Source organism: Numida meleagris, chromosome 12 (genome assembly GCF_002078875.1).
Source record: "Numida meleagris isolate 19003 breed g44 Domestic line chromosome 12, NumMel1.0, whole genome shotgun sequence".
NCBI classification, from domain to species: domain Eukaryota; kingdom Metazoa; phylum Chordata; class Aves; order Galliformes; family Numididae; genus Numida; species Numida meleagris.
The window spans coordinates 16,296,047-16,311,015 of NC_034420.1; the positions used below are offsets into that span (position 1 = coordinate 16,296,047).

At 43.9% G+C, this 14,969-nt stretch overlaps 1 protein-coding gene across 6 annotated transcripts in view; it reads right to left on the reverse strand.

Annotated features, from left to right (window-relative positions):
* The window catches only part of P4HA2 (prolyl 4-hydroxylase subunit alpha 2), a 23,730-nt gene extending 9,963 nt beyond the window's left edge, over positions 1-13,767 (reverse strand). For 3 of the 6 annotated variants that reach the window (XM_021410419.1, XM_021410418.1, XM_021410420.1), the window contains exons 1-9: positions 13,650-13,766; positions 12,855-12,953; positions 8,374-8,473; positions 6,603-6,699; positions 4,893-5,044; positions 4,047-4,184; positions 2,813-3,052; positions 930-1,126; positions 31-207 (exon numbers count right to left, since the gene is read on the reverse strand). In XM_021410419.1, the coding sequence (XP_021266094.1) occupies positions 31-207; positions 930-1,126; positions 2,813-3,052; positions 4,047-4,184; positions 4,893-5,044; positions 6,603-6,699; positions 8,374-8,455 (1,083 nt within the window). In that variant the 5' untranslated portion in view covers positions 8,456-8,473; positions 12,855-12,953; positions 13,650-13,766. Of the gene's footprint in view, positions 1-30; positions 208-929; positions 1,127-2,812; positions 3,053-4,046; positions 4,185-4,892; positions 5,045-6,602; positions 6,700-8,373; positions 8,474-12,854; positions 12,954-13,162; positions 13,472-13,649 lie in introns of those variants that run through there. The other 3 variants (XM_021410416.1, XM_021410421.1, XM_021410417.1) reach the window with 2 other exon arrangements.

A 14,969-nucleotide genomic window follows, 5' to 3' on the forward strand; every position in this document is an offset into this window, starting at 1 on the left:
CAGCAGTCAGTGAGATGAAGGGAAACTTACCCTTGGCTTTGCCAGCTGTTTAATTTTCTCAATTTCTTCATCAGACATGACATCATAGTAGCGTACAATATGAGGGCTATCCCATTCATCTTCTTCTTTAAAGGGAGCTATGAGCAGATGTGGGTTTCTGTTTCCATCATGGTACCTACAGAAAAGCCTTTTCTGCCTCCGAGGCGTCTGAAACAAGGCACTAAGTAAAATGCATTGTTTGCTCAACCACTATTCATAAATTTTAAAAAACAGGCAAGAAAAAAAAAGCATGTCTTGTTCCACAAGCACTAGCAAAAGCTGTCAGCACACAGCTAGTGTCAGAGGTACGCAGCAGTGATCCTGATATTTGTTGTGAATAAAAACATGCTACTCAAGATGCCACTAAAAAGATCTGAAGCACTAGTCTCTCAGAGAGAAATCCTAATAAGCTACAAATTCAGATTCAATAAATATACAAAGCTTGGCTGTAAAAAACATCTGGTTCTTCTAATTTCAACTATGCAAAGGAAATAAATTCATTTCTTCCTGCACTAAAAATATTAAGTACCAGAGACTGGCAGGTCAGTATGGTCACTGCAGAAGGACCCATCAAGATGCACAAAAGGTGACTCCATAACAGTGGCAAAACATAACTAGTTCTCAGTGGAAAAAGCCCCTACTGTATCAATACAGCCAGCAATTGAAATGACTGAATAGACAAACTGCTGAGAGACTCAATTCTCAACAGCCTTTGCAAAGAACAAGTTGAGAGGTGTTCTGTACAGGATAAACAGGTTAAGACAGAGGCTGAGACATAAGTGCCAAGCCTCAGACCGGACAATTACATTTTGTTTTTCTTACACAGCTTAACACATTGACTATCCTTACACAAAGGCTGTACAGTCAGAAAAGCTCTACCTTTCTCTTACCATTTTCACCCCTTCACCTCTACAGAGGGCCTCATAGATATCACGCTCCGGCAAGTAGTCAAGAGGTCTCTCATAGGCACCACTTTGCACCACTGGTTCTGTTGCTGCAACTGTCTTGTTTGAGGACTTCTCTCTCTCCTTCTCCAGCAGCTTCTCAAAGTACCGCAGATTACTGCCTGCTCTCTCATGAGTACTGTCTTCATTGGGGAAAAAAAGAGAACTAGTATTAACAATTCCTGAAATTGTATAAGTTACAAGGAAGTCTTTGCATCAAGATTCAGCAATAATTCCCTCCTTCCCAGAGCACCATCAAGCAACCAAATGCACTGGTTCCTGTTTGTCTTTGCAAAGGGAAGCTAGGCATTCTTCTGCAGTCATTTCTGAAAACATCCATCACAAAACATGCAATTCCGAGTGGAAAAAAATTTTGGTCATCACAACCCTCCCGTTGTTCAAATACTATCTGCCTAGTTCCACCCAGGAGAAGCAGACCACAAGAGATCAAGCTAGTTTACTTTCAGCACCCTTCTCCACCATACCTCTCACTTGCAGTACACAAGCAGGCTTTAGCACAGTACTGCAGTGGAGCCCCAGCCACAAACTTCAGCCTCAAAGGCTTCCTGTAAAGTCTGGAAGCTCAGAAGTTAAGCATTACCACTTACCAGCTTACCTACAGCATCCATTTGTTCGTGCCTATACCAGAGGTATTCCGAAACACATTAGACTTATCATTAGTGATTACTGCTGTTGATATGAACCAATAAATGCCATCAATAGATGGCTTTAAACATCTATTACTGTTGACCAAGCACAACTAAGAAGGAACAAGTCCCAGTTCACCACTAAGTGTTTCTGGACACTAGCACCTACAACGCTTTTTTTCCTGCTTTTGACCTTCCCAAGCTCCCCATGTCTCTTATTTAACAACCCAGATGGCCACTGAAGTAACCACCCCTTGGAGCACAGGCTAATATTGGCTAGATAAAGGTTAGCCCAGAGCAAAGGAAGCTACAGCTCCCACAAGGTACTGCCAAGTCTGTTCCACTGTTTGGTGCTGATAAGGATTTGCATTGTGCTATCAGTGCTATGTATTAGTGCAGAGGGAACTAGATTCAGTACAGTCACTCCTGTAAATTTTAATCTATGAATTCCAGTGTCTGCAGAAGTTATCGATCTTTCCCATTCTCCTCCCTGCTAATAAAACTCTTCACTCACACACAGGATGCAGCCAGCATCTAGATTAAGAATCACAGCTGATTTAAAAACCGTGCAAATATTTCAGTCAGAAGATATTAACTGGAGAAAATAAACCTTCCCAACATAAGTAGCAGGCAGAGCTGTATTTAAAGGAGCGCCTATTTACTTACTCAAAAGAAACCTAGAAACAGACCACAGATAAAACCAGGTCTCAGGAAATTCCATCTATGGTCTATCTACTCAGAAAATTACACTAAGATCTCAGGCAAAGAAACTATCTAACATCAAAGAGCATCTGCACAGAAAAATATAGAGAGAAATATTAAGTCAGTAGAATTTGACAGAAGAGGTAGTACTCTGCCTGAGCCCATGGCAGCCTTGATCTCTACTGGAACCCTCAAACCCAGGCATTAACCATTACCAGACACTTCACAGTACACCAGAAGATACAGGTACAGTGGTCAGACAGACAGTTAGGTTTCAAGCAATAACAGCATGGACTACAGGATGGCTTGCTGAAGATGTTTCATGCACAAGTAGGCTTTTCTCCATAAACTATATTTATTTACAAGTCATCTGGCAGAAAATCCTTCCAGTCAGCTCATCCATAAGTACAGGCCATGACTGTTCTTGGCTGTTGCTGGCACTCCTTCTCAGTACTAGAACAGTGGGTCTTTTGTTCTTACCAAGGGATATCAGGCGCCTTGTAAGCTCCATGGCTCTGTGTAAGTCTCCAAACTGGAAGACAGCATAGCTGAGATAATCTAGGATCTCCACTTTGCTGACTGTAGTATCCTCCCCCTCATCATGCTGTTTTAAGGCTTGTTCCATCCAGAGTACTGTGTGATAGTAGTCGCCATCATTGTAAGCAGTCTTGCCCATACCAAAGCAGTCACTCACTGTCAATGACGATCTATATTTTGTTCCTAATAACAAAAAAGATCTTTAAACAATCTGCACAGAAGCATCCTTGCCCTCAAGTATATGGGGACACATTGAGAAATACCAGTAAATACACAAATTTATCATCCAAAACATCTTTTAAAGAATGCACTGACAATGTTTTACATTTCATACTAAACTGATCACCTCCAGGAATTGAAAATTACATTCAATCATCATTGTGGCATTCATCTGCTTGGAAACCAAGAGAAGTTTAACAAATTACTGTTAAGCTCCTCTGCCTTCTGTTGCAGACAAAGGCAAGATAGACTGAAAGCTTAGCAGACTCAACAGAAACTGAGTTAATATGGTTAGATGATCAGAAAGGTCTGGCTATGTGCCATGCTATCTTGTTTGCTCTTTATGTGAGAGGTATATTTGTGCATAAACAAGCTGATTGTTATTTAGGCAGCCTAGGTTCAGTTGTGTACAGATCTCCAGTTGCTTCAGATCAGGTGCACAGATATGACTTCACAGTAGATTTATCTAGTCTTGAAAATAACTTTGTGGTAAATGCTGTTAGTCTTCATTTCACAGATAAAGAGAAGAACAAGAAGAGAACCACCCCCTGCAGAAAGCCCTCAGCGGTGAATTAGGGAGCATCTCCTTTCCTCAGCTCATAAGTTCTCAGGGAAACAACCATGTCATTTGCCTACACAGTGACCAGCACAAGCAAGAGTGGCTTTGTAGTTCTGGTACAGAGGCTACAAAAAAAACACACAAAACAGATTTCCCTTTAAATTAATAGAAATAAAAACCATGCTACTTGAGCTGGTCACCGCAGATCATCGCTCCCTGGCTAGAAAGAGAAAACCTCAAGGCCATTCTCAAAATGAGAAAGCAAATGCAACTTCTACTGCTTGAGCCACACAATTTCAGAACCACAGTCCGTCATTTCCACTCAAAATGACTTCTGGAGAGTTTGAAGGTGTTACTGTTTGCTTCTCTTTAAAGCAGAGGAGACCATTGTGCACTTGCCTGGCAAGTTCCCTCGAGAGAGTGTTTCAGGATCCAGTTTGTATGTGTCCTGCAGGCGCATCAGAGCCTTGGCAGCCCCTGTCTCATCCTCTTCAGTTGGAAAAAACTGACGCTGAATTGTGAGATTTGTGATAAAGCCTTCATATTAAAAGGAAAAGATGTTACTTCAGTGGTTTGAATAAGTTCAGTATAGATTAACACAGGAGAAATGTCTGCTTCACTTTTAAATTCTAAGATTCAAATTAACTAGATTTAAAGCCTCTCATTAGGCTCTTCATTTATACAAATATCACTTTCTGTTCCATTATAAGAAACAGAGTTAATGAGCAAGTGCCAAGAGAAATAACCATCGATACACTTACTTGTGCCACATAATTACTGACAATAACAAAAATTCCTTTACCAATTCAGTACAGATCTCATTTTGATTCTTATCTACTGATCAACATGGTCAAAAATGACCACTTACAGAGGCAGCAGATTGGGAAGTAAGATGAGTAAGCTGTTACACAGAGGAATATATAACTCAAGACAAGACATAAAACAGCTGACAACTGCTGGCCACTTCAGTACATCCTATTCTCCTCCTCGCTGCAAACTACACAAGCAAACCAAACGTTAAGTGCCTATGACAAGTAACAGCTTTGAATCTTGACTGCCCCATTCAAGCAGCAAGTTTCACCACTTGGTCAACCAGCAAGCAAGAGGCCAATCATTAACTTAAGTTCCAAACCAAATTAGCAACAGTATTTAAGCCACAGCTGAGTCTGCAGCTTCCAGAACAGGAGGGGAAGCAACTGTGCTGCAAGGGGACCTCCCACCAACACCTCCCCTGCAACACTTTACCATTTGTTGTGTCCTGAAGAACCAGGTTTTCTAATTCCAGCCAATCAGTATTCAAACGCTTCACCAGCTTATATGCATTCACAGGGTGGGCCAGGTACCCTTCCGGATCCGAAGTGGATTTGCTTGTCAGCACATCCATTTTCTCAGCCCAGCTGGAAAGAGAATTGTATGCCTCAGTCTGAGAACAATTCCTGAATGCATGTCTTCCTTCTGAAGTCATCCTAATTACACAGCTAGAACCAACTTACTGCTGCTTTTGCTATTGTAACCAGCTGTGAAGCTTTTAACTTCACAAGGATAAAGTGAAGTTCATTGATTTTTTTTTAAATCACAATATCTCTTTTCAAAGAGATTTATTTCCATGCCTATTAATTTAAATCTCAGTAGACATTCATCTCTCCTGCAATGAGCCTTAGCCATCAGTTTTCAGCATATTGCACTTCAGAAAAATAATAAAAAGCACCATTTATCTATCTCAAATATGTGCAAATTCATATTATCCCTTATGACAAGCATCTGGCCAGCCTCTCTCCATAACTCAGAAGAAAAACGTTGCTGAGATAAGCTAATAACCAAACATTAGAAATCCCCTTTGAGTCTAACAGCAAGCCATGAATGAACTATGGCTGTAAGGAGTTTTATACAGGCACTGGCACATACTGCCAGACTGCCCAGCTTATTCTGTGCATCATGATGTTGCAACAAAGCAAGATGAGTGCCCTTTGCAGAGATATCAGATTAATGACATGTTTTAACATGTCTCACATACACTGCTTTTGTCAAAAAAAAACATCAGCTTTCATTGCATCCAGTGTTTATTTTGCAAAGTAGCATTAAGTTTTACTCTGTTCACAGCAGAATTTAGAATCAAACATCTCTTTACATAGAAAGCAATTTGAGAAATGTCACCATATTCAAATGATGAAATTCAGCATCTCTGTTACAGAGCATATCCTTCAGACACTAGAGCTCAAGTGTTGTGACAGCTGAAATATACTCTTGCTTACCAATATAGAAAAAAACCAAATCATCTGAAAATTTAACACATTCAAACAGAAATCTGACATATGGAAATGTTTTTCTGCTGCTTTAAAAAGCTTTACATAGATTGAACTCGCATTCTCCCTAAACAAACTTGAACATGAGATGTTTCTTCTGAAGAAGGGCAACTTTTCAAGAAATAAATATTTGTGTACAGAAGTGACAAGGAATTTGGATCATTTCACTGTTTCATAACCCTATCCCCACCCAACAATCCCAAAGGGAGATCAAGCTGCCAGATACCATCTGGAGTCCAGAAAGTCTTTGGAAAGCATGGCTCCAATTACAGGCACACAGCTCCTACAAACCTGGACCTCAGACCGTTCTGGTATCACGTCCTGCTAGGTATTACTTTTAGCTAGGCAGGTATTAACAGCCTTTCTAAGGAGGCTGTTGTCAGCAAGAGCCTGTAACTGATCTGAGGCACCAGGATAACGTGAGCTGTGCACTGCTTACAGCAGGTAACCCAGAGCAATGCATCCACGGGCATTTTACTCATGCAGATAAGCCTCCTGTTTGACATCAGTGTCTTCTCTATGGGAGCACTACTTATACTCTCATTATTTTTATTGGGGAAGTGCTAAGCAGAACAGGAAGGTGTGCTGTAACTGAACACAACAGGTTATACATTTTGTTCCCCCTCTTCATTATGCAAACCTCTCCCCCTACCTTTTAATCTGGGACAACTTGGTCTCTTCTGCTCGGATGTATTCTTTCAAAGACTGTACCAAGTCCTTCTCTGCATAAATCAGATCTGTCATTTGACCTGAAAACAGAATATAAGCAAGTGTTAATCACACTTATGAGAAGTTCCCCAGCAGCAACAGAGACCTCAGATGCTGCAGCCCCTTTAAGAACAGACAAATTAAAGGTGCACACTCAAGTCTGAAAGCTTCTCAGCTCTATTACACATACAAGTCTGATACTTAAATGCTTCAAGAGGCTTTAAAACCTCAACTTCAATAGTTCATGTAGCTTTGTAGCCTCATTTTTTAACCACCTCCAAATTACTTTACTATTGTGATTATATGCCAGATGATCAAAATAAAGGTTTGACATTAATGAAGCTACAGATTCAAAGCAACAGAAGATCCAGATAGCTGTCATACCATCTGCTCAGCACATGAACAGAAATGAGGTCACACCAGTCAGCTACTACTCTACCATTTGACTCATTTAAAATTACAGCTTTTCAATACTGGTATCCGTGGAAACACAACCTAACATTAAGGAGGAACTTAAGACTGATGTTTATAGACTGACAAAGCCTCTTCTCATTAGCATTAGAGAATTGCCAGCATATCCATCTGAAGTGCTATGACAAACTTTGCTTCTCAAAGACCAATAACGAAAGACCCAATGGATTTACACAGCAAAAGCTTTAGTTTCAGCATTCCAAAGTAATTAATAGTGAGGCATAATTAAGCAGAAAAGGCGAAAGCAAGATGTTCTTTTTCCAGAGATAAGAAAGGTCCAGAAATGGGCAAGTGTACAGAGAAGGTGGTCCTTCACAGTAACTTTTATGCTTAGCTTAGGAAAAAAGACAACCAGATAATGGCCATAGAGGTAAGCACTATTTAGTCAACTTCGGAGCACGGGGAATATGTGCTCCCAACACCACTGCTTTGCTCTGGCTGATAAATTCCATACATTAGTGCAAAATAAGCAAGCAGGAGTCTGGAGTTTTACTATTCAGAAGCACCACTTTGCTGAGCTCAAAGTTGAGGGCAGCCAGATGCAATCATCTCTTATCTTTATGAGGGGGGATTACGCACACTATTCCACAGGAAAATACTAGACCAAGTCACTGCAGAATTCGGCTTGTGCTTATTTTTAGGATCTACCACAATCATACACAGTTAATCACAGCTGTTAGGACACAAGAACTAGAATTTCATCAAATCAATCTATTTTCAAGACTGGTAGCAATATGAATTTGTCAGGATTTACTGAAGTCTTACAAAAACAGAAAGGGTAGAGGAGATATTTTTCCTTCCTATTCCTAAATCCGGCTTTCGTAGAAGATAGGAAATGTCAGATTTTGTGAAAGAATAGTTCACATATTTACCATGGAAGTCCTCTGCATAAAATCAGCACCTCAGGATGAGGCTTTTTAGCATAAGTTTTGTGCTGCATTCAAAACAGCAGATGCACAGCTCTTAATAAAACACAGAGATTGTCTTCTTTTACTCAAAGTCCCCAGAGAAACTTGTATCGTGTTAGTCATAATGTGCTGAGCCAACCAAGTGTGAACAATTTCCACTGATACAAAACCTGCAATGCAGAATAGCACCAAGGATGTCAAAATGTTGCTCTCCCTGATGAAGCCAGTGTTTGATAGGGCCATACAAGGACAGTCATATGATTCATCCGTCAAGTTTAACAGTTTTGGCAGTCACATTAGTTGCATCGTAACACTGCGCATTGGTTCTTTCCGTACCTATTGAAGTGAAGAACTCTGCTTCTGTATGCCAGATCAAGAAAACGCTGGTAAAGAACACCAACCGCAGCCAGGGCTTCATCTTCTAGAAAGCTCAAACCTGGAAAATAAGAGTTGTATCACCTTCCAGCAGCAATAATGTCTCAATCAAACGGTCAGGCTCACAGACATGCGAGGAAACAGTCATATAAAAACTGTCGAGAAATACAAATAGTGAGAAAGCCAAATAAATAACACATTTTGTAGAGCAGAAGTGGCAGCAAATGCTGGAAAAGTTTAAAGCGAAAATTTCCAACTCCGCTCATTCAAAATACATCATCCCAATACTATGGACTCTGGGCACAGCCTTTATGACTTCTGGATTTCCAAGGCTGCTGCTCAGCAAGCAGAACAGCCACCAGAGGACCTCTCCCAACACCCCCACACTGCAACAAAAGGAAGATGATAGAAGGAGGTGGCAGGTGGACAGTGCCTTTCCTTTCTTCATTTTTCAAGAATGCAGTATGATAGGAGTCCTAACCCCTAATCCAAGCTCCTTGGTACACAGACACGACCAACAAGCACACCAACATCACTGAGAACATGACATATAGCTCTGCTATGTATTACCACACTGCAAGATATTTCTTACATTTTTCTTTTGATTGCCTTACAATTCTACTTGAGAAATCAGACATACTTACCACAACAGTTTGCAAGCATGAGTAAGCAGGAAAACAGTGTCTCAGAACAGGGAATGCAGAAGACTACTTACAGCGCTGTTTCTCACCCCCCTGCAAACCACATATTCCCAAGTGATTTGTTTAAGCTCGTTCAGAACGAGTACATGGGTAACGTGAGAACCAAGTGAAGCTGAATGAACAGTACCACACAGAGGTCTGCCAACTCTAAGAGCCACTATAAGTGATATAGCAGAAAGCATAGCGACTCAAGAGTACTTGGGAAGTTCATCAGTTTGGATACATTCAGCCAGAATTGTCCATCTGCATGGTCTGTTCTTGTCTCACAGAGTGGTTTTTTGGACACGCTACACAAAGCCTGGCAAAACAATCACGAGGGAGCTTTCCAGTTCAAACAACACAACTCTTGCTTTCTCCCTGCCCCTCCCCACCGTGTTCGCTCATGGCTCAGGATATCTGCCAAGAAGAACACTTACTACAGCTAGCAGCTTGTCTTTACAGCATATCTTTAACAGCTTTGCCATCCTACTCAGATTTTCTTGAGTCAATAAACAGAAACCCTCAGTAAACACAAACCAGCTCTTGCTGGAAGAAGCAGACACCTGGCCATAGGACTTTCAAACTGTTTGTATACATTCTTTTCACAGCTGTTATTCAAAAAACCAGCAAGAAATAATGAATTACAGGAGACCAGGAATGATGTCATAGACACAGTCTTGGAGAGCACAAGAGCATGTGCATACACACACGTGTGCATGGCTTCCTCCCTGCACTATAGCCAGGCCATCTGCTAACACAGAACAGAGCCAGAAGGGGTATTAGCACCTCCCACCTCAATAACCAGGACCAAGACACTAATAAAGCCAGTCTGCTTCCCCTGGAGGATGGAAGAACTTAGTTGCACTGAAATGCCTGAACTCCATAGATAAGAGACCTGTAGGACAAGTACTGCCCGCACTCCTGGCTTTTTTCAGCAGCATCTTCAACATGGCATGTCTGTTATCCAGACAGGTGACTTTAGGATTTCTTTTTATTCCAGTGAGAGCAGCTACGTTGCTCTGCAACAGATTTCAGAAGACTCATACAGGTTCACTAGGCTCAGTTCAGCCTCAGTTAAAAAACCACGCAGGAACTGAGAGCAGGCAGCATATGCTGTGTTAAGAGCACAGATGCCTTAATGTGTTATGCTCCTTGGAGATGAGCACGTGCACCACTGCCCAACCCATGGGACTGCTCTCACTGCAACAAGAAGCCCTTCCAGTGAGACTAAGAGCTGAACAACTCCACATACAGCAACTTTATGTGCTTTACTCCTTTCCTCCCCTTCGAGGTGCCCAGCCAGCAGCGCAAAAAGCCAACCAAATGGATACTGTATAAACACTTCTCAGGAGTGTAAGCCCTCAATGAATCATTGCTCCCACTGGAAAGAGTACCGTCAGGCTGCAGTGCGCACTGGCTGCAGGAAAAAGTTCTTCTAGACCAAATAGACCAGGGCGGAATTTTTCTCCACAAGTTAGACTGAGTTCTTTATGAAACGCACTAAAAATTCTCGACAAGATATAAGAACGTGGACCCAACCTACAGAAGTTATTTGCGCGCCTGCTGGGATTATCAGTTTTGCATCCACAAATCAGAGTCACAGCCGGACTCTTCTTCTGTGCTTGCCTATGCTATTAAACAGACCTGGAAAACCACTGCTCAAATAGTGCTTCCCCACTGTATCTAAATTTAACATACCATGGGGCAGTGTAACAAGCAAGTCACTATTTCAAAGCCACCTCAGGCCACAGATGGGCTCTTGGTGCATACACAGCTGAGGTCCACATGCCAGGCTCTGAAGAACGGTCCATCTTCAAACAGCAATTTGAGGCTGGACTCTTGGATGAGCCAGCGTTCTCCAAATGCCAGTGCTCTACACCCAGTGCCCGTGACCTACAGACGCAGCAAGAAGCGCTCCATCCCCGTCACTCTCTACAAGGCAAGGGGCTTCAAAATTGGTCAACAACTTGCCATTAGTCTTGATGGCTACATACAAGGCTAATCATATTTAAATACAACAGTACAAACCAAAACGTGCTAGATTCCTAACATATCTCAAGCCAGAAAATGGACTGAGTTGTAAATGCATTCAGGATTGTTGTAAAGAGTTTCTCTTAATGCTGCTACAAGAAAAGCAGCCATAAAAACATCCAGCTCATAGAAGCAAGTCTTGCAGCCAGCAGATCCTTGGCACATGATAGCAGCTCTAAAACTAATTAAAATGATTAAATAGTGAGGAAACATTAATTTTATCTTAATAGAGCAAATCTTCACTGCTAGCAGACAACTGAGAAATTATTCAGGGCCCAAATCCATTATCTAGCTGCAATCAGGTGCTCCGACATCCAACCACTCCCCTGACCCAGGAAGTATGAAATCAAGTGCTTATCAGGGTCCCACCCAGACACAATTTGAACCTCACACCAGGATTACTGATACCATCAGTGCAGCATGCAGTTACCCCCCTAAAACAGCTAGAACCTGGTCACACTGAAGGAGAGAAAAGACATTGCTTCCTTCTGATGTTACATGACACCTCACAAGCAAGTTCTTTTCTCCTTATGGATCACCAAATAATTGCTTCCCCAGTTCCCTCCTCCAGTACACTGAGTTTTCTGTTCAAAGCAGCTTATGCCTACATCACCACCTTTCTTGCCAAAGGGCTTAATATGCATCTGAAAACAATTATAATTGCCTAACAAATAACAAAACATGATTTCCTTGTACTTTTCATGGCAAGCCAAAAGGAAAAAAGGAAAAGTTGCTCATTTGCACGCACTGACAAGGACACAGTATGTCTATGCAAAACTGCATGCATTTTTTTTTTTTTGAAATGTAAAATGCCCTGTGTAATCTTACCTATACTACCTTCAGAAAGCATAAGCATCCAGAGCAGCTTCCACTTTTTTAAACTATAGCAAAAATATTTCTTCAGCATTGTAGAAGACAACAAAATTCACACTGATCTAGAGTGCAGCAAGTCTGTCTGCACTTTACTCTGCAGCATATGCAAGCTCATCATACACGATGCAGCTGAAGCCAAACCCTGCACTGTTGGTGAAGACATGAGCAGGACAACACACTCTCTTCTCCCACTGGAATATGTTTTTCAGCATTAAATTCCAGATTGCATTTTACTGCACAAAGCCCATAGTTTTAGTACATCACAACGCTTAGGACTGCCTTCCATATGTTCATGTTACATTAAAGTTTCTCCCCTCAGAAAGATATTTTTTTTTTAAATGACACATCTATGATCAGAAGGATACTCCTTCCCACTAGGAACAACAACTGAATTAAGCTCAGATGTGGGGCAGAATCTCAGCTCACCCTAGAACAGGCCTCCTGACATAGCCAGCGTTCTTCCTCCTCAGACATACAGAGAGCCATACACAAAAATCAGGCCCAGTCAGAGGAAAGATATCTATGTTTACAGCTCACTTCTTCGGAAGCTTGCCAATATGCACAGCATGGATATTATAAACAGACTTGATTCCGGATTTAAATCTAGGATGAAAAACTTCTTCAGCTGAGCGGTAAATCATGCTCCCCCTGCTGTTACAGTCTGAAATGCACGACCATGTTCATGGCTTGTACTTCCTGCACCGAGCTACATTCAAACACGAATCTCACTAAATTATAGCACAAGCAGAACTCTTGTCCCTTAGAGTCACAGCAATGGCAATTCACAGTTCCCAGGGAGCATTCCACCTGAGAAACCAGAGCAGCAGTTATTGGTTTTGTTATGTATCTACAACATACCTGTATTCCCAAAGTCCTTGACGCCAGTGAGCTGCAGCACCTGCCTGGAGAAGATGGCTGTGTGACCTTCCAGAGCCGCTTCACTTTCACAACAAAGCACTACAAAGCCAAGGGACAGGAGGTTTTGTTACACGTTTATCTCCTGGGAAAGCCGCACCAGGGGAAGATGCTGCCCGAGGACTCCGAGCACGGCCTGCACGCCCGCCCTCCGCCTCCAGGTTATGGGGGAGCTCCCTGAGCCCCACTCCCTAACGCCCGGCCCCAGGGGCAGCTGACAGTCGGGGCAGGGATCTGAGATCTCCTCCAACCTCGGTGACTCCGTGACCGTCTCTGCCGCTGCTCGGCGCACACCCGTGCCTGCCGGCCGAAGGGAAAGGATTTCTTTCCGAAAATAAATCCCAGCTGGAAGCGAAAGGAGCTGGGAGCAAAACAAGCGCGTTCTGGAACCCTCGCAGAGCCGCAGCTCCGAGCAGCAGCCGGCACGGCGACCTCGAGGAGCGGCACGGCCAGCGCCGGGCAGGACACGGGACAGCCACCCGCCGGCTCCCGGCCACTGCCGTCCGCAGGGCACCGCCTCCGAAGCCGCCGCTACCATGTGCCCGCAGCCCGCAACGCCGCCTGTTTACGGGCAGCCGTTCTGGCTCTTTCCAGCCCCGCCGCGATCCGCCGGCGGCAGAGGGAGCGCTGCGAGAGCCGCCCGGCACCGGCGGCCTCGGGGGCCCGAAGAGCGCCGCACCCGGCCCTGAAAACGCCCCGCACCCCAGCAGCGGACCGCAGTCGCCCGCCCCGGCTCACCACAGCCCCTCTCGGTGCTCCCCGGCCCGCCCGGTCCCGTTCCCCGCCGCCGGCCGCCCCGCCGTTCTTGAGCCGCCGCCGCGCTCCGAGCCGCGCCCCCCGCCCCGCCCGCGCCGTAATGCCGCGAGTGGAGGCGCCGCGCTGCGCCGCCCCGCTCCCCTCAGCCCTGCGGCGGGCGGCGGAGGGGCAGTGACGGCCGAAGGCCGCATCGCGGCTCTGGGGCAATTCCCGCCCGCGGGCCTGCTCCACGGGTCCCATTTTCTCTCTAAAACCGCTCCGGAAGCTCCGTCACGGGGTTGCTGCGCTGCAGCCCTGCAGACAGCGTGTGTCAGGGCACCTCCGCCGCCCCTCCCCGCCTCGTGGTGGCTTCACCAAGCTGACATTACGTGTACATGGGAAATGCGATGTCTTTTGCCCTCTCCACATCCCCCTGCAAGGTGTGGCAGGGAGGCGAAGTGTCGCCAATTAAGAGCGACTGCCGTCGTTACCAATCAGCTCAATTAACAGTGATCACTGCCGATCATCTTTACAGTTATCTTAACCAAAAATAACTCCTTCTAAATAATAACTTGAATCGGAAACTCGCTTAAAGGGCAGCACAAACAAGCAACATCTTGCTTTCCAGATTCACTCCTCCATCACCACTCCGCGCACTGAGCAGAAATGCAGTGAAACATGACTGAAAGACCCAGGTTTTGGGAGATGATTCCTACCAGAATCCAGAAAGAAAGGGAGGAATTAGGGAAACAAACAGCATACGGATATAATTTCACCAAAGCTTTTAGCAGCTACTAAAATCATAAACCATAACGAAAAGGCCCAGCTGCCTTGCCAGCAGGACTTCCTACAGAACTCCATACGTCTCGCATGCGTACATGCTGCGCGTTAACATTTATTTAGGCAAAGTGAATTTCCCTCATCTGTTTACAAAAGATTGCATTGCTGTCAGTGACAGAAGCGTCTGTAGGACTGAGGCTGCACTGCAGATATGAGTGCGCTGTACAAACAATGTCAGTCTCCAGAGATAACGCTGTGATTCGCAGCCAGAATTTTTAACCCAGGTCTGACCCTTTTAACTTATTTTTTATGGCAGACTTCTGCTATTATGTTATGGATAAATTCATTTTTTTTTCCTCTAATTTAGTGGAAAAGACTAAAAGTATATTTGTAGGGGGAACACAGGGATCTGTCTTTTCTCCAGCTGTGCAGTCCTTCTGACTGTGTGTACAGACAACCTGATGTTGCATTAGCACAAAGAGTCTTGACTCCATAATGGTTCTACCTCCCATGTTGAACTATTCTTGTAAAGTCCCGTTTTTG